This window comes from Vidua chalybeata, chromosome 14 (genome assembly GCF_026979565.1).
Source record: "Vidua chalybeata isolate OUT-0048 chromosome 14, bVidCha1 merged haplotype, whole genome shotgun sequence".
Lineage (NCBI taxonomy): Eukaryota > Metazoa > Chordata > Aves > Passeriformes > Viduidae > Vidua > Vidua chalybeata.
The window spans coordinates 6,439,954-6,465,370 of record NC_071543.1 but is presented as its reverse complement, the minus strand read 5'-3'; the positions used below and the strand labels follow the sequence as shown (position 1 = coordinate 6,465,370).

Here is a 25,417-nt window from a genome sequence, read left to right as displayed (position 1 = left end):
TATCAGTGTGTCCCTTTGTCAGGATGTTATGTGACATTGAAACCAGTTGTGCCGCCAATGACATGGAGACTGGAGGAATTTATTGCCCTTCAAATCAAAATCATGAATAACCACGTGAAAGCCTAACTTCCTGTGGAGCATAACTCACTCTCCATAATCACCAGCCACGAAGATTTCTCTGGTTTGTCACGTGCACAGTTCAGCTGTGACAGTGCCTTGAAATTCATGCAACAGGAAACAGTTTTTTATTTGTCAAAATGTCTAAATACGTACTTTACCTTCCATAAAAATAATATCAAAAAAGAGCAAATACGCATTAGATTTAGAAAGCAAACAGTGCCCTATTCAGTTTCCATTGTTCTGTTGCTCCACATCAAAAAGAGTGTAATAACTTTGCTTGCAAAATTTTAACCAAATCATCTGTAACACAATCCTTCTGGCAATGGTTGCAATGTCAGCCTTTAAACTCCTGCATATAGTTACATCTGATCATCAGCAAGCACTCCAACAACTTCATGAGAGTGCCTATATGCATATTCCACCCACATTACACTTGTATTTTAAGTGATCCTTTTTTAGGACTTAGGAAACCAAGAAAAATGTTTTAAACAGGGAATTCTGAACGTACAGAGTTTCAAAGAATCACTCATAATATTTACTCTCCAGCTTAGGACCAAAGCTCCATTCCTGCCAATTGTAGGTCTTGGAAATTCTGCTGCATGGACTTCACAGCCCCAAAGAAATATGACAAATGATTGTGTTATTATGGGTAATACTGACTTCTACTGACATTCTTTTAGGTGCTCACTCTGCACTCAGCTGTCAAAAAGTGTTACACATTTGTTTCTTTTATTTTTTTTACGCTACAGAGAAATAGAAAGAAATTGCATTTTGGAATCACCTAGTTCAGGAGACAGGTCATCCTAAGATCAAAAAGAGTTGTGTGGTGTAGCAATATCCAGCAGTGGGAACAACTCCAGAGACAAAGCTCTTGCAGTTTCCTTAAGTACCCTATATTTTTGCCAAGCATATCTTTAAAGCAATTGCCCAACAACAGATTACCCAAATCCTCTGTAGCCTGGTAAAGAATTAGCTGTTCTCCTCAGCAAGAGTAGCACTACTGTGCTATGGGGCCATCCAATATGGAACCAGAGCAAGCTTCCTCTCAATACCAATTTAATGAGTGACAACAGTCCCTTAATCTGTTTCTAAGACTGACCCCTAAGCTGAGATGGACACATAACTGCTATCCTTACATCCCTCCACAGGGATGCTACTGTATGAAAAGAACACTGACTTTACTATTCAGGGGTTGCCATGTGCAGTTTGCCTTCCAGTGTTACCAGTTTTTTTTTTTTTTTTTGTACAGGAGGTATAGAAAGAGTGCAAGAAACTAGAATGAAAAAACTTTTACTGCAAAATCAATAGTATTATCAAGGGTTAACAACTTTGTATTACTTCAGTGCTAAAATAAAATGTGTCCTTTTCTAGGAGACAGCCAAACAATCCTGGTGTCTTCTGCTTGATCTTCAGGATCAGGTGGATGTTCCTATATACCAAAGGGAGGAAAAAAATCCCAAACATGAGTGCAACTTGATTTAGGGACACCTTTCCATTTCTGCCTAATCGATACTCTCCCTGAAATATTTATTTATTGTCTAATGACCTCCCTAACACTTTATTATTTCATGTGACCTTTAGTAGGCTATAGCTTGGCATGGTCACATGAAGTAAATAGCATTTCACTCTCAGATTACATTTATTTCAGTAGTCAAACGCTCTTCAGCATTGAGGAAGAATGGCAAGAATGCCAAGGTGTGGAGCTGTGGGAATGCCTCCGGTACAAACCACCCCTATCCATACAGAAAGACAGGCTCTTCAGTGCCTGTAAATGGATCTGCCTCTCCTGAAAGCAGCAAACCCATTGTGTTTCCACTTTCTCATGCCACAATTTGCACATGAGATAAGGAACTGAAGTGGCTGAGGGCTTTAGCCTCAGCCTGTCCACGGCTTTGCTGTCAGCTGGCAGCCCAGGACAGCAGTTGAATTCTTGCAAACTCTTTATCTCTCCCACAACAGGAACTGAAGGTGGTCCCTGATAATGCCTTTGGACAATTCTACTGCACTGGCAGGCAGCAGGTATTTGGTAGTGGATATCTTAGTATTCTACACAGACTCAAAACTGTGTAGAACCCTAAACTTAGAACAAAAGAATACCCCAAAGTTAGTTTACCGTCTTTTTTTGTCCTTTTGGTTCCTTAAGTCAGTCCAGTAAGTGGCGATGAATCTCTTCATCATGAGTCTGTTTACCACCAGCTCTTTTTTCCCGTGCAATTTTCTGTACTTCTTTGCTTATCTTTTGTAAAGGATTGATACACGGACTGCAACATATTAAAACAGCTGAAAGTGGTTGATTTCCAAAGTAGGAATTTGGAGAAGGTCACCTAGACTTCAGCCATGAAATCTTAGCTCCAGTGAAAAAAACTCAAAAGGCTATAGTTGATTCCAGGGGCCATCAAAAGATTCATCACCAGAAGAAAGATTAAGGTGAGGAGAAGCATTTCAATGCTTTCCCATTTCTTACATTTTCTTCATGAATTTCACCTTTTGATTCATACAGAATCACAGAATCATTCAGGATAGAAAATGCCTTTAAGATCATCAATCCCAACCATTAACCCAGCACTGCCCAGTCCACACAAGGCACACACAGGCCTGGGACACCCCTTGCTGCCCAGCTCTTCCTGAGAGAGGAATTCCTACACAGGGCTGCTCATATCCGCCCCAGCAGGCCAGGATGGGAGACATTGCAACCATGACCAGAAATTTCCCCAGTAACAAATCAACAAAATTCTGTTGGCTTCTTACCACAGCTGTACTAGGGATTGGGCAGGAATTAAGACTTTTCTATGAAATTTTTTAAGTCTACACAGTATTTTTCAAAAGTAGTGCTATTTAAGTGCACCTGCATTTTTCTAACCTCTAGTGTTTTAACCTACCTGTCCTTGCATGTGATTCTTAAAGAAGACTAACAAAACTGAGAGGAGAAAGATAGGCTAGCATAGTTATGGACATAGCAAAACCAACAGAGCACAGCTCTAGGCAGGAGATACTGCGCTGATAGCACACAAGGGAAATTGCCAATTGGCAGGGAACAGATGTGTAGATTCTGCTTCCTGCATGAAAAACACCATTGGAAGGAGGCAAACACACAGTTTGTCCATAGGGATGTGGAAAGTAACAAACCCTCATTGACTTGGGAAATTAGATCAACTAGAATTGATCAGGTGTGGCAAGGAGAGGAGTACTCAGCTCCCTCTATCAATATTACAGGAATTTCATGTTCCTACATTTTATTTGTCTGGCCATGGTATAGAAACCTTGCAACTTACTCTAGAGGAGGCACAGTGGAGTTAAACAAATATCCCAAATTTCATCAGCAAAAGTCCTCTTATTTTTTTCGATAACTCTAGAGAACAATTTTTACTTTTGTGCATACCAATTGCAGTACAGATTTGGCATTGTGCATAGAACTTTCTCAACAATGACTGTATAATGTTGAAAACAAAATAATTTCTACCCAGAGAGGTTTTTGGCTTATTAAAGGAATGTTTCTCAAAGCTCTATCAACTGTCTCTAAAACTGATAAAACTCAAAGTTACAGTGTGATAGGATTGCACCCTTCCTCAAACTTTAAATATATGATGTTGGAAATTTAAATCATTTAGCATCTGGTTAGTTACTGCATTTATAAAACAAACCAAAAAAACAAGTCAGCAGAAGAGCAAAATTCCTAGTTTCACTGGCTATGAAAAAACACAGAATTGATCATTTAAACATTAATGTGATTTCTCTCAAAATGAACACATATTAATTCATTTTCCAGAAAATTTATGATAATTTCATGTTGATTCTTTGCCTCCTGCTTTCAGGTTCACTGATGACTCAGTGCAGCTATCTGTATGCTGAGCATCAGATGTTGAGCACAGTGTAAGATGCAATGTGGAGATTTTCACAGCAGGTTTTGTCAAAATGTGGAACTCCACAGCAAACAGCCATCTGCCAAGCAGCCTCATTAGTAAAGTCTATGTGTGTGTGTATACGTGCATGTATATGATCCCACACAGAGTACTATATCTTAGAAAAGCAAAAGTTTAACACTTGGAGGAAAAAATCTTCACTGAAAAACTATTTTGTCACATTAGCCAAGTTGTAGCACCAGTCATTCAATATGAACTACTACCTAAGCAGAATAAAGCATAGTTATGTTAATTCATTCCATCAGTTTAATGACCTTGATGTTGGAGTTTACATTTTTCCTGCATCCTGAGAACACATACACATGCTGAAACACTTCACAGTATCAGACACTAAACTGCTTGCATAGAACTTGCAGGCCCTATACATTAAAAACCCCACTCTGCATGTTAGTAACAGCAGAGATAATTAATTCCCAACTCACAGCCCCTCTCTCATACTCTACTCAGGCCTCATACTTTGTTCTTCCCTTCCTTGTCTTACTGCATAACTCCAGGTCTGTCCTGGAGGAACTCTGCTTTCGTGTTTTATGTGCAACTTCCCAAGCAAGTGAAGTAAGATTAAGTCCAAGTCTTTTATATCCAGGTCTTAGAAAGAGTACTGGGGCATTAAATAACCTTTTTTTTTTCTTTAAGCCAAATTGACTCTCTGTTTTATGTAGCTTCAAAATAGGACTCGTCTTTTATATTTGAACATTAGCTTCTTGTCCTTTTTTTTCACAATCTTGTCTCCCCTCACCTAGTTAAAATATATCAGTTCTCCATATTTTCACTGTTTAGAAACAGTACTTCATAAATTAGGTCTGGTCATGTGCTAACACTTACCTTCTCTGCAAAAAGGCACAGCAGCAGATTGGTAGAAATCCCAAAATCAAAAATCCTCCTCCAGTAAGCAAAACCACTCGAATTGCCAGCTGCACATCTGTAGAGCCAGCAGAAGTTTGCATTAGTTCTGAACAATTCTGATACAGACACTGAGGCTCAGGTGACAGAATCAACCTCTAAGATAGACATCTTTGCTGCCATAAAGTCACAGCCATGTTGCCACTTTGCTCAGACAGATATTTCATCAGCAAAGCTCTGACAGTACTCACACCTTAAGACACACTCACACTTAAAGACTTTAAAAATGCCAAGGAAAACTGCCATCTCTCAGATGAATTTAAAGTTGGACTCACTGATCACAAGGGTCTTTTCTAATCTAAATGATTCTATGATTCAGCAGCACAATGGCAAAAAAAGTAAGTGTTAGGAATGAGCTCAGATGAGAAAGAATTGGTCTCAAATTTCACTTCCGTTTGAAAAGCAGTATTTGTTTAGTTTCAGAGGCAACCAGGGTTTGGGTAAGCCCAGGGCATAGGGCACAGCTGAGTGGGGGGAATAAATAATAGTTTAAAAAAACAATCAAAGTCCCTTAGAAGCTGTTTCAAGAATGGAGACAAAATCTTTCAAATGAATTCTATTCCTCTACTTGAGTTCATAACTTTTGTAGCATTTTCTTAAGGCCTCATTTAATTCCCAGTGAAATTCAAGACAAACCTCCCAATAAGAAGAACCATTCAGTATGCAAGCCTGTGGCCAGCTGACAAACATAACTGCCATGAGTCTAATATCTGTTAAGTGCTTCTGTTTTGTCAACAGATTGCTACAAGGCAAACAGTAAGTGTTTGCATTTTCTTTGGACATATGCTGTACATCCAGGAGCATTCAAGGAGCTCATTAATCTATGAACAAATAATTCAGTAAAATAATCAGCCCTTGATATTGATGTCTAAACAATAAAAGCTAACTGGAATGAGGAATCAAGCAGTCACAGCTGAATAAGCATATTTAATTTTAAAATTTGCTTCAGTATATATCTTAAAAATGAGCAGAGGAGCTATAATTTTCACTGTACAGCTTTTCTCCTTGCTGTAGTGAAGTGTTTTTTATACAAAATATAAAGGCCCAAGCTGGGACTGAATATTATTAAAACCTTTAATTTCTGTCATATGCCCCTAACTAACAAACAGATTCTGATGCCATCACACTGGATAAAACTTTCTTCAATCAAAAATTATTTAGCTGGTAGTAACTGCAGCTGCCCCAGCACTGGAATGTGGAGCTGCTCAAGCACAAGAAAATATTCAAAGTCTTATTTTGACCTCAGCCTGCTCCTGAAGAAGCAGAAACGAGAGAAAGTGAATTCATGTCAGCTGTCAAGTAACCTTGGGGTTTCATATCTGTGTTAAGTCAGCTCATCCTAAAAATTGGGCTATCACCTCTGAAATCAATGGAGGTATACTGAATTATGCCAGAAAGAACTAAATCATTAAGTTCTAGATTATGGTTTCTTTTTACTAACTTAGTAACATGTTTGGCAAGATTGCTTATATCTGAAAACTTCCTACATTGTTGGTTGTTTGTCCTTGGACAAATTAAAATTTTGACTGGACACAGCCCCTGGGAAACCCATTGTAGCTAATGCTGGTAGAACAGGGAGGATTAACTATATGGTTGTGAGCGGTCCCTTCCATGCCCAATAATTCTGTCTATAATAAAACACCTCTAAATTATTTTCCTTTGTCAGTTTATTGAAGCAACCTCCATGAAAAGCAACAACTGTTTCTAGAAGGCTAGACAAACAGAAAAAATTTATGATAAAAATTAAAATTTGATGCAATCCTTTCAGTAGAGCAAAGACAACCATGGAGTTATAAGCAAAGATAGGATCTATAAAACCAGCTTTTTTGCATTCACATGAGAAAAAAAATCATGCCCAACAAGTTGATGCTCAAAAGAAAAAAAGGAGTTAAAACGTAATGTTAAGGCTGAAATTTGATAACACAGAAGTACTGACATTTTGGTTGAAAGAGACTTCTGCAGATCACATAGATGAATCTTCCTTTTGAAGCAAGGCTACTACCAATATGAGAAGATCAAGTGAGTTATGTCTTGTTATATCCAAGTCTTGAAAACCTCCAAGGCTGGGGACTCCATCCCTTTTCTGATGAACTTTTTCCCCCCTAATGTCTGAGCTAAATTTCTTATGCATCAGTTAGTGGCAATTCCCACTTGTGAAATTATCTGATTCTTCCAGGAAGAATTTGTGACTCTCATTTTGTAACTTCCCTTCTAAACAGGCTTCAGTAGCTATTAAACAACCAATTAGCCTCCTCTTCACCATGTAAAATACAAATCCAGTTCCTTCACTTTTTCTTCACTGCACTTTCATGGAGTCACTACTTTGGATTAACCCTCACTTTCAACAAACAAAGCCTTTACTTCATTCTTTGCAATTACATATGTGACTATATTTTTTTGTATGGCACTTGTTCTTTGTTTGTGCTGGGCTTGACAGTATCCAGAAAATTTTCTATCAAACAATTGTTTCCTTTATTAGTATAGATGAAGAAATCCATGCAAGCTTACAGTTACTTTAAAGAGAGGGGTGTCCTGGAAAGCCAAAGGTACAAACAGCAGTGAGAGCTGTATTGTGTGACCAGACACAGGGTTTGCTCTGAGGCAGCAGCCCAGAGCAACACACTCACCATCTCTCACTGGCATGTAGCACTGCTCCTCCTGGCCAATTTTGAAAGGACAGCAGTGAATTTTTGAGCATTCAGACATGTTCAGGCCTTCTACAGGACAAGGAGTTAAGAGTCGCTCATTGCTGAGGCGGCAAGCTTTAAAAAGGAAAAAAATCAGCGTCGGGTAAGATTTCTGTTCTGGGAGCAATGTGAAACAGAAGGAAGTCATCACTTTGGTGTCTCTAGCATGTTTTGATTAATTAAATCTCCCAGAAAAAAAATATCATTGACGTTCATGTATGTTCTTTCCCAAAACCTCACCAATTTCTATATTGAAATTAGCAGAAAAGCTAAATCATGCTATAGAAAATCTTCTGTAATTTGCTTTGTTTCTGTAAGGATCTATTACAAAGCTGAAACTAAACACCATTGTGATACTTTTTGTACTTAGGTTTGTAAATTAAGTGAAAAAGACAAACTAAATTTTTTGACTATTCTGTTTCTAATTAAAAACCAGCGGAAATTTAAGGCTTTTTTTTTTTTTTTTTTTTTTAAGGACTATATTGCAACTAACCATCTCTGTTTGGCACTTATTATTTGTTTCTACAAGCAGCTGAAAATCAGCTGCTAGGAAAAACCCCCCACAACATCCAATACAGTTAATGAACAGCACATTTAACCAATTTTTGAGATTTCCTATTTAATAGGAGATTTATTGATAATCATGAGATACTCTGTGGGAATGGTTTAAATGTGTAAGATAAATAGTAGATGTCTCTGCATATTTGATTCCTATAAAACATCATATCTCATCCCTTATGTTACACAGCAGCTGCAAAGCATCATTTGGTTCCAACAACTCCCCCAGGACTGGCTGTATTGTCAGTCTCACATTTATCAGAGACATTACTGGTAGCCAGATTCAATTTATTAAAGAGGGGGGGGGGAAGATCAGGATCTTCATCAGCCCTCTGTGCTTACTTAGGCCTACATGTGAGCAATAGTGGTGGAAGCGCACTGATATTAATGCAGAAACATACCAAGGGAAAAGTAGCATTTCTCCTTCTCTTTCCTATTGGTCTATGTCTGGTTATGGAATCAGGCTGGCTGTTTTTATATAGAACAAATCCTTTTTGTACTCATATTATTTTGCTTTTTGATATTAGCAAGTTAGCATTGTGATTTTCATCTCAATAATTTTATGAAATAATGTAGTCCTTGTAATTTTACTTCAGCAGTCCAAAGGTGCATCAGTCTAATCTAACAGGCCTGAAGCCTTCCTTAGCCAGTAGAAGTGGGAGAGACATCAGTGTAGGACAAAATCCTTCTCTCATTTAGGCTGTGCCAAATTCTCTTTTGTCTCTATGTGTATGTGGGAAGACTGGAAAACTAGTCCAGATGAGATACGACAAATGGCATGGTGGCATGGTGGATCCTATGCCAAACTTCCAGCATAATTTCAGCATTTCCAGCACAGTCACATCACTGGTGATGGAGGGTTTTGCAGGAGGGTAGCAATGCAAACAAACCCGTGATTGTCCCAAAGAGGCACTTAGCAATCCTGTTTTGAAGAGCTCTAGTGAGTTTTACAGTATTAGACTGAGGGTTTTAAACACATGAAATGCTGACAGGTAGGGGGGGGAGGGTGGACTGGAAGCGAGGCAGAAGTGGGAAGGAAGAGAGAAACAATGCTGCAGTGGTGAAGTGACACTTACTCATTGGTCTGAAGAAGCTTACAAAAGATACAAATACACCTTCCATTGTCATGTTAGGTTTGCTGGGTGCCTCTGCACTCTGTTCTGAACCAGGCTGAATCAGTGCTGCAAGAACTGAAAGTTCACAATGATTAGCTCATTACCATCAAAACTATCCGTAATTAATTAAAGCAATGACATTTTCATACTGATCATCACTCATTAAGAAGGCATTTACAGTCATCAGGAACTGTGTCAGACTGATGGCTAGCAGGGTTAAGCACAGATGTCTTTCCGTTGTATTCACTTATATTGCCTTAAATTGCTTCATGAACCACAATGAGTAAAGAACTAAAGCTGTAAAATTTAAATTAAAGAATGCATTCAGGTGGAAATTGTCAAGGATAAAAAGCCCTGCTGCTCACCTATGAGGTGCAGGTTGCATGAAAATGCTTTGCTGCATGTATAGTTTTATTTCTCCTATGCACACAAGCAGAACTTCCAGCTTTTTAGATAAAGATCAGACCCCAGTTAAAACACAGAAACATGGTGAAAGGCACCTTTATCAGGCACAACCAAACATGCATCTCTCCCAGCTTCTTATTTCAGACAGTGACCTGCTGCAGTTGCATAGTAAAGAGCAAAACATCTCTAAGTATAGAGGTACTGTTACACAAAAGCTACTGATTTCTTACTCTGGGACTTCCCAATCACCTTTCATTTCCACTATTCTAAAAAAAAAAAAAAAAAAAAAAAAAAAGCCAAAAATGGGATCAGTAAATCCTGCTGCCTCCCTGTATCTCTTTTTCATTACACCAAAAGTGCAAATCACAGTAGGACTCCACTGGCAATCAACCCCTCCCCAATGAGGGGGAAAAAGAGACCCAGTATTCCCACTCGCTTGCCTTTTTCCTCTCCATGAGAGAAACTTACACCATCACCACTTTAACAGCTTTCAGTTAAAGCTGACAGAGTTTGCTGAAAGCCATTTCATGGTGTTAGAGTCCTTGTGATAGAAGTCAGATCACAGCCTAACCAAAAACTAAGGTATTGAACAACTTCAGTCTTTTGCATAATTAATTGGGAGCATAAAGTAGGAAATTAGGAAATTACTTGTCCTGGGGCACAACTTGCCTCTTCTGTGCCATACAAAACTCCCTTGGGAAACAGAAAAGAACGGAGTAGAGAGAATTGAAGGTACTGTCAAAACAGATAATATGAAATTATTGTATAACACAAATGTGACCACCAAAGCTCACACTGACAGTTATGTCATGGGGTCCCTCTCTCTGCTAGTAAACAAGACAGAACGGAAAATTTTAAAGACTTTGTAATGATTTCATGGGAAATCGGGTCTGGTTTCTCAATGCATTAAGGATCAAATGCAAAGATGTTCAAATGGATCCTTTAGACATGTCAGATAATCAAACTTAACTTCTGTTAGTGCAAGTAATCAGACAAAAACCTTTCTAATTACTTTGAGTCATCTGCTGTAATAAGCAAATACATCAATTCTCAACAGACTATAAGAACACCTTTAATGGTATGCTGGGAAAAAAGACTAAGTGGGGGAAAAGTAGAAGAATCTATAACTGGGGGGAAAAAAAGAAAAAAATTATGATCAACTGTGAAATAAAAGCAAGTTTCACTGACCGGGATGAAACCAGCAGCATCTATTTCTTGTATTATTTGCACACTTGTACAGATGCATGGAGGGAAATGGGAATTATAGTTGCAGGAAAAAAATATATGTTGCTCTATTTAAGTCTCAGAATGGATCAACCCAATCTGAAGCAATTGCTTGTAATATTTCTCAGTATTTCCCAAGCATTCCTGAGACTGCTGGCCAGTAAAAGTACTTGCTGCTTCTTTGAGAATGCTTTTGTCCTTGCAATACTCACGTGAGTGGATGCTACCAAGCAGGAGCAGGACCATGAAGACCCACGCTCGACGAGTGCCGAAAGGCAGCATTACTGCAATGAAACCAAGAGCAGGAATAGGTATAGGGCCCTGCATAGAACAAATTATTGATCTTAACTTCATATTTATGGGTTAGAGCAAACCTGACAGTTGATTGCTGCACAGAGCAGGACTGCCTTTTTTGCAAGAAAGACGCCAAAACCCATTGAAAATATATGTGTATCTATTGGCAATAAATTATTTTGAAGAAATTACTCATTTTAAAGGGAGTTTAAAGGAAGTAATCTTGTTAACAGAGACTAGCAAAAAAATGATCTTTCTTAAGTGTCCCAGAGCTGGACACCTGGCACTTAAAAAGTTAATTTTTAGCTATAAATTTTAATCTGAGTTCAATGAACAGAATCAAGAATGAAGAATGAATAAGTTTTGAAAGCTTAAAACTGAATTCTAGTTTAGCTCACTGAATTCTTCACTCTTTTCACAATTGGAACACATGAAGAGCTTTGGATAGCATCTTTAAAAGGTGGTTCAAAATGGTATTAGGGACTAAAATACTTTTAGAAATCCCCATATGATTCATAGTAATTTAACAGTGGGTTTAAGCTGGGTTTTGTACCTGCAAGCAGCCCCTAATGACTGCTTTGACAGATGCTGTATTTCTCTTTGCCTGCCCCTCCTGTTTTACCCTAAAAAGGGCTTTTTTCAATTATTACCATGTAGTTCTAAAGACAGCTTAAACCTAGAGACAGTTTGTTAGTACTGGGGAGGGGAGAACCCCATTTTCTGAAGTGCTGCACAGGGAAAAGGCTGACTGCATTTCACATGGATGTTGATCTTTGAAGGGTCAGCTCTTTCTGCACTCCTGCTCAGTGAGGAAAGCTTCCCTGCCCTTGGAAGTGCCTGTGCTATAGAGGAATATACAAACATGTTCTATCCCATGGAGAAACTACTTCGGTAATGTGAAATTATTTCCTAAGAGGACAGGAATAATGTTTTTCAAGAGACTTATTAAAATTTAATACCATTCATGACAAATTGGGAAAACAAGGGAGAAGGAAAACAAGATAAAATAATTTTTCTTGCCATTACTTACTTTCTTTGCTGTCTCCTCCAGCCCTGTTTGAGCAGGGCATGAGCAGCTCCCCAGGGTGCAGCAACCAGAGACTGGCCCTGACAACCATGGAACCAAAGCACATCACAGTCACCATCCCCATTTCAGGTGCATGGAACAGGATGGAGCAACAGGGGGGCCAGAAAAAGCTCAGTGTGCTTTGGGAGAAATTTGCCCCTGCTGAGACTGTTGGAAAGTCTCTCAAATCTTTCAATTCACCAAGTTAAAAACAAGTTCATACACTTACCAGTCACACTCCAGTGTACAATACAGAGTATTGTATACTAAACATCACCTAATTGAGCAGCCCAGGTAAAAGATCAAAACACAATCCTCTCAAATAAAAAACTTCAGTCAGAATGCTTAAATTAGAGCTTCTCACTAACCCCTGAAAGGTGAATTAATTAGGTATTGTTTCACCAAATATTTGCACTCTTGACGCACAAATCTGACGCACATCTTTCTTAGACTTGGAAAGCCAATCATATCCTGGGCTGCATCAAAGGGAACATGGCCAGCAGGTCCAGGGAGATGATTCTGCCCCTCTACTCCACTCTCTTGAGACCCCACCTGATGTACTGCAACCAGCTCTGGAGATCTGGCCTGATTTCAACTGGGATAGAGTTAAATTTTCTTCTTTGTAGCTGGCACAGTGTTGTGTCTTGGATTTAGGATGAGACTAATGCCGATAACACACTGATGTTTAGCTGTTGCTAAGCAGTTCTTGCTCTCAATCAAGGACTTTTGAGCTCCCCTGCTCTGGCAGGGAGCAAGTGCACCAGAAACCAGGGGGGAGCATGGCCAGGACAGCTGACCCAGACTGGCCAATGGGATATTCCACACCATGGCACATCACAGTATATAAACTGCAGGAGCTGGCAGAGATGCCAAACACTGCCCAGGGATGGGCTGGGCATTGGTCAGTGTATTGAGCAATTGTATTGCGCAGCTCTTGCTCCTCTTGGATTTCATCTCTCTTGCTCCTTTTCATCACAATGATTGTATTCTATTATCTTTCAATTATTAAACTATTCTTGTATCAACCCATGATTTTTACTCTTTTATTTCCTTTGATTCCCATCCCCACTGGGAAGGTAGAGGGGGAAGAGAGCACTGAGTGAATGAGTGAGCAGCTACCTGGTGTTGCTGGCTGGAGTTAAACCACAAGTTCGAAGAACATGGGACCTTTTCAAGCTTGTCCAGAGGGTCATGAAGATGACCTGAGGGCTGGAACAGCTCCACTCTAAAGACAAGCTGAGAGACCTGGGGTGCTTCAGCCTGGAGAAGGCTCTGGAGACACATCAGGGCCCCTCTCAGCACCTCAAGGGGCTACACGAGAAAGATGGGGAAGACTTTCTTAGCAGGGCCTGTGCAATAGGACAAAGAGCAAGAATTTTAAATAAAAAGAGGTTCCAATTAGACTAGATAAAAAGTTGAAGTTTTTTCCAATGAGGGTGGAGAGGCCCTGGCACAGGTTGCTCACAGATGCCCTGTGCCTGGAGGTATTCTAGGCCAGGCTGGATGGAGCTCTGGGCAACTTGGTCTATGGGATGGTCTTCCTGCCCAAGGCAAATGGAACTAGATGATCTTTAGGGTCTTTTCCAAACCACATCATTCTAGGGTTCTACCACTTCTATTCCTTTTATTAAGGAAAGGCTATGAATAGAATGGGAGCAGTGTTTTTAAAATATACAGAAACCTAAAGTAAATGCAGATGCCATCAAATCAGCAGCTCCCTTAACAGATGAGCTGCCTAAAGCAGTTGCAGTATGCTACAAAAGCCATCTGAACTGGTAAGTGAGCCTGAAAAAGCTTACATATTCACGCGGTTTTTTTCCTCATTTCAGCTAATTGCAAAACGAGTTTAAAGGGTGGCTCTCTTTAACCTCATTTGTATGCAGCACTAGCTTGCTAAAATAAGCAACAATACATAGTATCCTCAGTTTCATTGTTTCACTCTATACCCAGACTAGACTCAGCCACTCTCAGCAGCTCCAATACGGAGATAATTTGGAAATGTCTAATCCCCAAGCCTTCCTTTTCTTAAGCATATGATTTACATGAAAGCGAGATTTTCCATGCTGATTTACCTCATGGAACACTCCAGACAGTGTGATGCAGGGACTTTTCTCAGACTGCTAAGAATCACAGAAAATTGCCCACCCCCCCCATTTTAAACAGAACACTTAATTGATTTTACTACATTTAGGAGTGTTGATTTCTCTTGCTGTAGCTGTAGCCTACACCTGAGGCTCAGCCTGAGCGCACCAGGCAAAAAAGCACATCCAAACCCCAAACCACGCCCAATGTTTGTTCTTATATTTCTGCAACAATCAAGTTCTTAGCATTTACAGACTACATCCATGTGATCATTTTTTGCTTTAAATTAACTGCTTTTATTGGAAACCAGTTTCCTAAATGCAGTGCAAAACCATAAGTAAACATTTTCTCCTACTGAATTTTCAGTAGATACACAAAATTACCTATGATTGTTGCTCTTTCTTATAATCCAATTCCACACAGTATTCAAAGCACACAAAAAATACTGCTTTAAAGCCTATTGTAAAGTAATTTTTAAACAACGTAAAAAAAAGAATAATTATGGCAAAATTACATATCTGGGTTTAACAGCAATTTTTTCTATTGAACTGTTTGAGGTGAATGACCTTTGTAACAGTGAAAGCACACGTGACAGATGTGTGATGCATTTTAAAAAAATTTTTGTAGAAAACCAGATTCATCCCCTGATGCAGGCAAAAGATCCATAGTCTTCTATCAAAGAATCACACTGCCAGAGTAAAGAACTGTTTCTGTAAATAACTGCATAAAAATATGATGTGAAACCCACATCGTGCTTAAGTCTAATGAACCTCGGGCAAGGAGAACCTTGTAATCAAAGTTGAATCTATTCAGAACACTAAGCTCAGGAGGTCTAACCTTTTCCTAACATATATTAAGCTGCCTTAATACCTTAACAGTGAAAACATCCCTAGTCACCCCAATTTTCATGGGTGTGAATGTCTGGAAACAACTTTGACTAGCATCTTTTAGGATTAAAATCTGTTAAATTGAAATGAATGACAAACAAGCTTAGTACACACTACTGTGGAAACAACAAGCTCAGCCTTGTCACTTCTTAAAAAATTATTTTAAGTAGCCACCAGAACCAGCAACGTATCTCCCCCACCCCTTAACAGAGGTATTCCACTGCAAGCCTTGCTGCTTCTGGGAATAGACAAAACTTAAAAATACACAGGATAAAAATATTTGACATCTTCTCTTGCAGATTAGCAGAGAACTTAGCAGAACTGCACAGCAGGATTCCTGCAATGACTGAGGATACTCAGTGGAAGCTAAGGTTTTCCCTTTTAATATTCAATATTGAAGGGTTTTGCAGGGAAACATACTGCAGTTGAGGAAAATAAGCTGCCTTTCACTGTAAGTGCTCCTAGGAAGAAGCAGGGTCTACACTCAGTCACATACTCACAGCACTCAATGTCCTTCCTGGACATGGTACACAATATTTGATATTGGGGACAAAGAAGGGCTGAAAAAGCTCATCAATAAGTGATTCAAATAACTTTTGTATTTACAAAACTAAACCTAGTATCTTCTTGAACTCATGAGTGCTCATAAAGAGATTTTTATCTGCTTAAAAAAAGCTGAATAGATATTTTTTTTCCTTGACAAAGTTTTAATAGCAACTCTGAAAATCTTAACTCCTTACCCATCATTAACAAAAATTCATTCAGTAAACAACAGAAACTCAAACTTTCTATTTTTTTAAGCTTTTGTTAATTTATACGCTTTAAGCTTAGCCTTACTGAATTTAGACTTTGGCATGATTCACAAATACCTCTCACTCTTTCAAATAACTTTATTTTAAAAATAATTTTAATTCATTAGACTGTACTTTATAATAGTTACCAATAGGACGGATCTGAACTCAAGCATCAGACATTTGTTGCACTTTCAAGTTTTGTAACAACATGACTTTTCAAAATAAAAGTGTACATTTAGATTCACAGGTTAATTTGTTGAAATTTACTAACATTTAAAATCACTGGAATATGAACTGAAAGGGATATATGTTAAGTACACAAATACTGAAAAAGTTCATAACCCCAAAACCCACGTGGAAATGGAATGCAGCCAATTAGTCAGACTGTGGTTTAGGAATTTCACATTTACCTGGGTTAGCACCTTAGTGAACTCAACCACTGAATGTGAGAAATGAGTGCATGAAGTGTGACCACTCAACAGGTACTGTACCATTCCATGAGGAGACTGTGTCTTCTTGAGCATTTTGTGCCGTATTTTGGAAATCTGGTAATATTTGAGACTTTTCTAAAATCTGTAAATAACCAATGGCTACAGTTAAAATCTAAACAAAGAAATACGTTCTACTGTCAGTTGAAATTTTTTAAAGCAATCATTCATAAGGATTGCATCAACATCAGTTAGCAGAGGAAGATCAAACTTTATTGAAACTGCTTGCATACAAAATATATTGCACTATAACCAAACAAATGTCAACATAAAATCCAATCTGTTGTAGCTAATATGTACAGAGAATATTGCCCAAGAGCAGTTACATTACAAGGTCAGTCTACCTTGGTTAATTATCTACAGTATTTTAAACCAAACAGCTTACAGATGATGTGTGCAAGGTACCAATTTCTGTTTTCAAATACTATACATTCCCAAAATAAATAACTAGAAATCAACATTAATGTTTGGCAATACTTTTTAAGACATTTTTATATTTGTTAAATCATGTGCAGTTCGTTGCCAGTTTTAGTATGCTCACCTGTATGCAAGGAAAAAAAAGAATGAAGAAAGCAAAGAAACAAAATGCACAAAATACATCAGAGGCAAGGTCAAGTTTGTACAATTCTGTACATAAACAGTGGCTCTCCTTCTGGAGTAATCTGAACAAAAATGGACTAAAATGAAGGTCCTTATGCAGTTGTGCCCAGTAAGTTTAACGTGTGATCAGAAATGAAAGAAAGCACAGCTCCTCCCACCACTTCCCACCCTTCCCTGGTGTACAGCTGTACTTTGGATCAAATTCTGTGACACCTTCATATTGGCTGGTAATTAGGACCCTGCAGCTCAAAATATGAAGAACTTTTATTTTACCTTCAATATTTTGGCTACTGTATCTGTAGTTGCCAGGGCATGACACATGGTGACTTTCTTCTTATCTCTCCTGAAATAGCCCCCAAATTAAAATAAGCAATTCAAAAATTTTGGGAGGATGAAAACCATCAATGCTTTAGGCTGGTCATCTGGCCAAACAGCAGGCACCCATTACTAGCTTGTGAACATGTTACACTTGTTCCCTCAGTAACAATGAGTTTTTTAGTTTTCCACAATGGAAAGATTTTTTTTTAATTTTTTTTTTTTAAAAAAAAAGCTTCTGTACTGCCTACAAAGAAAAAAATTACACCCCTTTTTCAATAACACTATTTGCCAAATCTTCAGTGCAAAATAAATTTCCTATTCTTATAACTGCCTAACTGAATGTTTATGTAAGGAAAAAATTATGGAAAGCATGCACTTGTCTATAAAGTACTAACGTCTGACAAGGATTGCTACATATATTTTACATTTAGTGTTACCAACTCATCTTCCCTGATTTCTGCATCCAAATATAATATTCCTACCTGCCAAGATATAAAAAAGGCACAGATCATACAACTTTTTTTGCTAATGAAAATGACAATTGTTACATCACACAGATTTCAGGGTCCACCAAAATATTGAAAAAGGTGGACCAGAATGTGAACTGACACAGGACATAAAACGACATAGCATTTTATGAAGAACTGGTAAGTTAGATTGAAAACAGAAGCCAATTTGATTACTGCAAACACTATTTATTCTGAAAATTGAAATTGAGCAGTGAATTTGACCCGATGTGTTAAAATGGTACAACTGAACAGAAAGTTTACCAATGCACAGCTCAGTATTTTTAAAACAAACAAAAAAGAATCTTTCATTGTTTGAACTGCAATATGTACTTGGAAGCAATTTTCAGAAGTTCAGGTATTTTTATGCAAATATTTGAGTAACTTCTTATTCTGAAAACAACTGCATACTGTTGATGTTAAAAAAGGCTAACAGAGAACATATGTTCATTTCATGCCCTGCGCCATCTTGCCTACTATTTTGTCTTTGGCCTAACAAGTTTCTCTAACATGGAATAGGAATTACTGAAACAGTATAGGAAGTATGACTTCAGAGTTATGCAGTTTAGGGGACTCCGTTCACCAGCGGCTGTTGGGCGTCTGCGCTGTCCGTCTTCTCCTTCTTCGGGTTCCGCTCCTTGCCCGTGCGCAGCCGGCTGCCTTCGCTCGAGGTATTCTGTAATGTTTTAGTGTGGACACTCCTTTCATTATTGCAGTCAATTCTGATCTGGAACAATTCAGAGTTATATAAAGCATTCTCCTCCTTTCCTCCACCCCTGAGTGTTCTCTACCTTGGTGGGCTGGGAGCAGCAAATAGTGTCAGCCCCTCATGGCTTTGTTAAATGTATCCAGCTGCAGGGGAGGGCGTAAATTCTTTTCTCTTCAAAAATGCCACATACCTGTGAGCCAAAAAATCCTCTGCCATCTACCTAGCCTTTGCATCTAAGAGAAAAATTTCCACTTTGTTTTGCACAAAAGAGTTGAATTAGTATCAGATGGATCTCTGAAACATTATTTCAACTTCTAGTAATTTGACTTCCTATTCTTTGTATGCAAAAAGCCCCCAAAAGACATAGTGTCATTTCATGGCAGCTTTTCTAAATCTCAAAAAAATCTACTCAGACCTTTTTTGAATCTGAAAAAAAAAATCCATTTAATACACCCAAAAAACTTCTGCAGCCTTTTTAAGTGGTCGTAGAAAATTTCAAGAGAGCATTTTGAAAGCAAAGTTTTATGCTTGCAAAGGAGGCAAATGCTTATTCCTCAATATGTAACACGATTTTTGCAACTTGCTCAGCTAGATTTGAACAACACGTAAGTACTTATTTTCTTGTAACATGTCACTGCATCCAAATCTTGGAGCAACAGATAAAACCCCCGATCATTTAAGTGCCTTATGCTTTTTTTTAGCACCACATGTCCTCACTGCCTACTTCAAACTTTGTAAGGTAATTACTAATTAATTATAAATTAATTCTTTATAATAATTATTTCTTTTTTGTTTTGCCAAATTATTTATTTGCATTTCAGATGCCTATTTGGCCTATTAAATTACTACACCTTAAAGTTCAGCCCTCCCATTTCAAAAACTAAGCACTGGTCATTTGTTCCGTTTTGTCTCTTTCTTAACCACGCTTTCTAAAAAACAAGCTAGGAGTCATCTCCATGTCCCACTGGAATCCTGACTCCTGGTACCACCGCGCAGAGGCAGCAGCCTGCAGCTGCTCTGCGTTTCTTCCTCCCACCTTAACTCATCCTATGCAGTAAGAGATAGTAGAAGGTTTGCAAGGACAGTTTCCACGTGGGGAAACTTAACATATATCAACTTGATAACTTCATGAAACAAAACATTTGAAAAAATGTAGAAAGATCTTTATAAAAAGCTTAAAAATATTTAAGCTTACAAGATATTTCAAATCTGTTACTTGAAATGTTTCTTGATGTGAATTTTTAACTTACTTTCTAGACTCAATAGCCTTCAATTGCAAATGTTTCATTTAGTAGTGAAGGTAGTTTCTGAAGTTTAATCTTTCTTACTCTGAGGATTCTGGCTACAACACACTCTCTTTATATAGTGTTAAGGATTTTCTTCCCTCAGGTACATAGAAAATAGACAACAACACACAACACAGCGAGAAATAAAATCTAAAATCAAAGCACTAGTAAGAACAGAGACTGAAATCAAGCTGGTTAGTAAATCCTTGGGACTTGTCATCAGTTTTTCACCAGACAGAGCTAAACGGCATTACAAAATTGCATCTTTACACAGCTTGATCTATTTGAAGTCCTGAGCATCTGTGTCATTTTGTAACACAACTTTTGTAGATGTGGTTAGGGAGTTAAAGAATATGGAATCACAAGGCTACTGTATTACTCACAACCTTGAGGACTCCACTGTTACTATATGCCACAATGCAATTTTAACAGTACAGACTTCCCAGACGAGAAGAGTTACCTCAAGAGACCCGTCTGCTGTCCTCCCTTTTGCCTCTCTTGAGTTACGCTGACGGTTATCTGTTCGCGACTGTTCATCATTGCCTAGAAGAAGAATTAATCCACTAAGTTGCTCAACAAAGACATGATCTTCTGCCACTTAAATTTTACACAAGCACAGTAGGCAATTCAGGATTTTCTGTCTCCTGAATAAATATTATTACTAACATATAACAACATCTCTTAAACTATGGGCCAGGGATGACTAAAGAAACTGTTCTCAGGTGATAATGCAGACAAAACCTCAGTGTTTAAAACCACCACAGTTTAAAAAAGACTGACTACTCACTGGAAAAAAAAAAAAAAACAAACACTTTTCAAAATGATTAACCACAGAAGTGAGGTACACCGTAGCAGTGTTTAATACCTTCACATTTTTCAATGGTTTATAAGCTTCCCAAATTATACATTACCTTCTTACAAAAAAGTCTTATTAAGCAGCACTCATATTTTGAAAAAAAACATTTCAAGAAATAAGCAGAGCTGCAGAATAAACTATTTTAACAAATAAATATAATGGAACATCATATGTTCTTGTATATATATTTAACTTTTTAAAGTTTTCCCATCTTACTTTTGCCTGGTCCTTTCCATTGAACACAAATTACAATGTTACTCTGTTCCATGAAAATCAAATACAAGAAGATGTGAATATGGACAGCTGAATGAGTAATACAGATTTTAAAAGATTTTTCTCCATCTACTGACCAACTAGAATTTGATTCCTTGATGTCCATGTGTGACTGCACAGGCCACAGACATGAGCCAAGAGGCATTTTAGGAAAATAAATGATAGTGAAAACTCCCCCAAAAATAAAGCAGGTCAAAAAGAATTCTACTCCTCTGCTCAATGTTCAACACATGTGAAACAAACACTCAATTTACAAGACTGATAAAGAGAAGTCAGGAGAGGCCACCAGGTGGGGAATTGGAGCAGATGAGAAAAGGAGCACCTGGCAGAAGTGAGTTTGCTTTAGGATTCCCACAGTGACAGCTGTTTCCAAAAGGAGCCCCCATTTACCTTTGAATCCTCCGCGCCCCCTCCCGCCTTGGCCTCTGGCGCCGCCGCCGCGCCTCCGCCCGTCCCCCCTGCGCAGGTAATTGTCCCGCTCCTCCTCTGCTGGGGCTGCCGACCAATCGCTCAGCTCGTCTCTGTGATCAGACTCTGTTTCAGAAGCATTTGATGCTTCAGAATTAGTTCCTATCAAGAGGATGAAAAAAATCCAAACACGCCAGTGTAGCTTAGCATGAAATTACTATAGTAGAATGCAAAATGTATATATTTAAATTTTTTTTTTTTTTTTTATTAATAGACACTTTTGGGATGGTTTTGCCTCCCAACCTCTATAACATACATAATACAGAAAGGTACATTATATTATTACTTCTTCAAAATTCAGGACAGGCTAATAAAAATTAGTTGTGTGTTTAAGACTAAACAATTAAGCGTGCCACATGCTTAAAATTGGTGTTATCAATATATCAGCAGATTACTAAACATACTACAAAATGTAACAAAAGTCTAATAAAACGTAAGTGTAATAGACTAGACTCCTTCATATTTCTACAACTGGAAGTTGTGAATATAACCTGTCCTGTCTCCTCTCACCACTGCAACTCATCTATGAAAAGAAAAAAAATTCCATCATGAAACAGCCTGTAACAGACTACAAAAGCAGAGAACAAAGTCAAAATGCTAGAAATGTATCAAATCAAATAAATGGCCATTGCAATTTTTTCAATTAACAGATCACCTTTATTGACAAAAGCTGGTTCTTTCCCCATTTCCCCCCCATAACCCATATTATTAGCAAGGTGAGTTCACATCTTCTAAAAATAGTAAACATCACAAAAACATTACTTTTGTATTACGCAGAATACAGTAAGCTAAGATTTTCTTACAAAGCTCACACTACAGGCCTTTCAGTCAGGACAAACACCAGCTGACCTACATTATGGATAATGAAGTAATGGATTGCTCTGAAGAAGCACAGTCTGGAAAACTATTCATTAATGAATTATCCAAGGTTTCAAAGAGTAACACACTATTTTGGTGACTATGGTCTTCTAGTAAAAACATGAAAGTTCAATTTAATGAAGAAAATAGCTTTCTTGTAAATTAACCTACACAGTATTTTCAGCTATAAATATTTATATTAGGATAGACTCACACAGACTTAAATGAAAACTGAGACTTCACTGTCAGGAATTGTTCAAAATATAGATAAAATAACAATCCTTGCCCTAAGGAGTTAGGGAATAGCTAGAGATGCTCCATAGTTTACAAGACAAGCATGCTGTAAGAAGCAGGAACTGCATGGAAATCAGTGTAGATTACAGGGAAGCACTACACTTTGAAGTACTTTCTTATAGCATAAAGCTCTATATAATCTTCTAATATTAACACTATATATTAACTGTATTTTAAACAGCTCTATGTCAAGTCTTTTCCAAAAAGTCACAAGGCCAGTAGGCCTCCCTGAGAAGTGCAAGTGTCCCTGGAGGTACCTACCTGAAGCATAGCCCGGCCCACGCCGGCTGTGCCCGCGGTTTCTGTAGGGGCGGCTGCCGCGGCCGAGGCCCGGCCCGTCGTCGGTCATGTACCCTTTGTCCTTATCCGTGCGGTTCGGGGGGGGCCTGGAAGTAGCTCCGATCTGTCGCAGTTGCTCATCAATTTGCAATCTTTCCAAACGCAGCTGGTCCACTTCCTGTGCAAACACAAGCCCAGCAAGTCATGTACAACCACTATTTAACCATCTGCATGTGTACACATGTAGCTCTCAGAAAAAAAACCCACTGAAATATTACAACTGATCATCTGTTTAATACTCAAACAGCAACTCAGCTTTGCAAATAACTTGTCTAACAGAAAGACTTCCAAATGTTCAAATCCGTGTGCTACCAACACAATTCTTCCTGTGGCACAGTTGACAAGTTTAGGTTTGTATCAAGAAAAGCACTCAGATTGGAACACAGGCTCTTTACACTGCTGCACATAACAAACACAGAAGTTATTGAACAAGTCTGATGTAACAGTATTGTTCCATAAAAAGGCACTCTGCTGTTAAACCCCATACAATGACAATGAACAGTATGAGGAATGGGAGGAAGCATAAAAGCATAGAGGGAAAAGTGCTGTAACTCAGGCACAGAGGCATCAGCACACAGCACCCTCACCATATACAATTAGGGAAAAGAGATATGACAACACATATTCATGAAGTACCTTTTGCCAGTTTCAGATATTATCTAGCTCACATCAGAGTGGCAATCCCCCTTTCTTTTTCTTTAATTAGGGAGAAACCTATTGACAGAAGTTTCATTCTGACACTGCATCCTCTGCAGGTCACCTAGTCCAGGTAGGACTTTGCTAAGATGCTTTGGTACTCAGGAATGCACACCATCATTGACTTGGTGGATAGCTCTTCTCTCCCCCTTAAGATGTTCCCTAACTCAACCTTCCTTTAGGAAGACTAAGACTTCTTGCTCCAGACTCTCCCATTCTTCCTTAGGACAAATCTTATAAATTAAAAAAAAAAAAAACACAACAAAAAACAAAACAAAAAAAAAAAAAAAAAACCCACCCCAAAACCTGAGGATGACATTCAGTACCTCATTCTTCCTGTTTGTGAACAAGTTCCCTCCTCCATCCAACAGCAGGCCTGTATTTTCTTTGGTATTCCTTTTGCTGCCAATATACCTGCAGAAGCTCTTCCTGTTCCCCTTCACATCCCTTGCCATATTCAACTCCTGATGGACTTCAGCTTTCCAAACTCATCCCTGCCCACACAAATTGTGTTTTTATACTCCATTGATTCACCTGTCCTTACTTTACTCCTTGTATTGTTGTTTTTTCTATATTAATTTAGCCACAGGTTCCTTGTTGATCCGTGCAGGCCTATCGCTTTTGTGTGAACACCTGCATATCAAGATGGACTATTCTTGAGCTCGGAGAAGGTGATGCTTTAAGAGCCAGCTCTTCCAAACCTGTTTTCCTTCCAGGAATGCATCCTATGGGATTCTTCCAAGCAGATCCCTGAACCAGCCAAAGTCCACCTTCCTGCAGTCTGGGGCTGTGACTCCTGGTATAAGTCTTTCCTCTCAAGATCCTGAAAATTCACTACAGTCATTCCAGTCAAGTCTGCTTTCTTCTTTTTACAGAGAAAGAAATTCGTGACTCTGAGCTCATACAGTACATTTGATGCTGATGCACTATTATGTATCTTTTACAAAAAGTTTCCTTAATAATCTTTGCCTGGATGCATAAAAACATGAAAATCTTAGAGGAACAGGTCTGTCCTCCTCCTTGTCAGTGAACTGGAGGACATTATTCTGAATCATAAGGCAACAGGCCTGATGATAACAACAGGCCTACTAAGATAACATTATCTGTGTTTATGTTTAATTGGATGAGAAGGCCAAGATAAAACCTTAGAGATAAGAATCTAGCCAGTAGTTATTACAGACTGATGAACACTTATCTGTGACCTTTGGTTCAGGAAGGCTTAAGAGTACTAAGACAAAGTGACCATAGTTGATGATGAACTGATCAATCTAAAATAAAATTGCTGGGCTACTAAACACTTTCCACTACCATGTCAGTACCCATTCATGTACTGACTCACATGCAAGTATGCATTTTAGGCAGCCAAAGAAGTTTAAACCAAAAATATCTTTTCAAATCATAGTGAGCATGCAAGAAATGAACTGGATTTTTAGTATTAGTTTTCACCTGGTTCTTCTCTGCCTCTGCTTTGTGACAGCTGCAGAGCAGCCATACCTCTGCTCCAGAACACTGACAAAAGCAAGGTTAAAGGTAAAGCAACTGGGTTGGTAAGAAAACAAAAGCTGTTTCTTCTCCTGACTTCTCTGACTACCTGTACTGGAAAGTTTAACAATGCACAGAAAATTTAGCATTCTAAAAGAGTCACTGATAGCTACTGCACTGACTGGACATGTA

General features: G+C 38.5%; 2 protein-coding genes across 8 annotated transcripts in view; both read right to left on the bottom strand.

The window, feature by feature from the left end:
- Nucleotides 1–1,428: 1,428 nt before the first annotated feature.
- On the bottom strand, nucleotides 1,429–13,100 carry LOC128795236 (fmr1 neighbor protein-like). Of its 3 annotated transcripts, none has more exons than XM_053955845.1 (8): nucleotides 12,842–13,100; nucleotides 12,254–12,330; nucleotides 11,142–11,213; nucleotides 9,262–9,375; nucleotides 7,568–7,702; nucleotides 4,863–4,959; nucleotides 2,234–2,381; nucleotides 1,429–1,549 (listed from the first exon to the last, which is right to left on the bottom strand). In XM_053955845.1, the coding sequence occupies exons 2-7, from the start codon at nucleotides 12,291–12,293 to the stop codon at nucleotides 2,264–2,266; spliced, it is 576 nt and encodes a 191-aa protein (XP_053811820.1). In that variant the 5' UTR covers nucleotides 12,294–12,330; nucleotides 12,842–13,100; the 3' UTR covers nucleotides 1,429–1,549; nucleotides 2,234–2,263. The 3 variants fall into 3 exon arrangements, with proteins under 3 accessions (XP_053811820.1, XP_053811821.1, XP_053811822.1); XM_053955846.1 differs by having other exon boundaries at nucleotides 11,142–11,250; nucleotides 12,842–13,099; XM_053955847.1 differs by lacking the exon at nucleotides 12,254–12,330 and having other exon boundaries at nucleotides 12,842–13,098.
- A 3,032-nt stretch (nucleotides 13,101–16,132) lies between these two features.
- The window catches only part of FMR1 (fragile X messenger ribonucleoprotein 1), a 31,745-nt gene continuing 22,460 nt past the window's right edge, over nucleotides 16,133–25,417 (bottom strand). For 2 of the 5 annotated variants that reach the window (XM_053955588.1, XM_053955589.1), the window contains exons 12-15: nucleotides 22,970–23,165; nucleotides 21,479–21,658; nucleotides 20,420–20,502; nucleotides 16,133–18,691 (exon numbers count right to left, since the gene is read on the bottom strand). In XM_053955588.1, the coding sequence (XP_053811563.1) occupies nucleotides 18,530–18,691; nucleotides 20,420–20,502; nucleotides 21,479–21,658; nucleotides 22,970–23,165 (621 nt within the window). In that variant the 3' untranslated portion in view covers nucleotides 16,133–18,529. The remainder of the gene's footprint in view (nucleotides 18,692–20,419; nucleotides 20,503–21,478; nucleotides 21,659–22,969; nucleotides 23,166–25,417) is intronic. The other 3 variants (XM_053955590.1, XM_053955592.1, XM_053955591.1) reach the window with 3 other exon arrangements.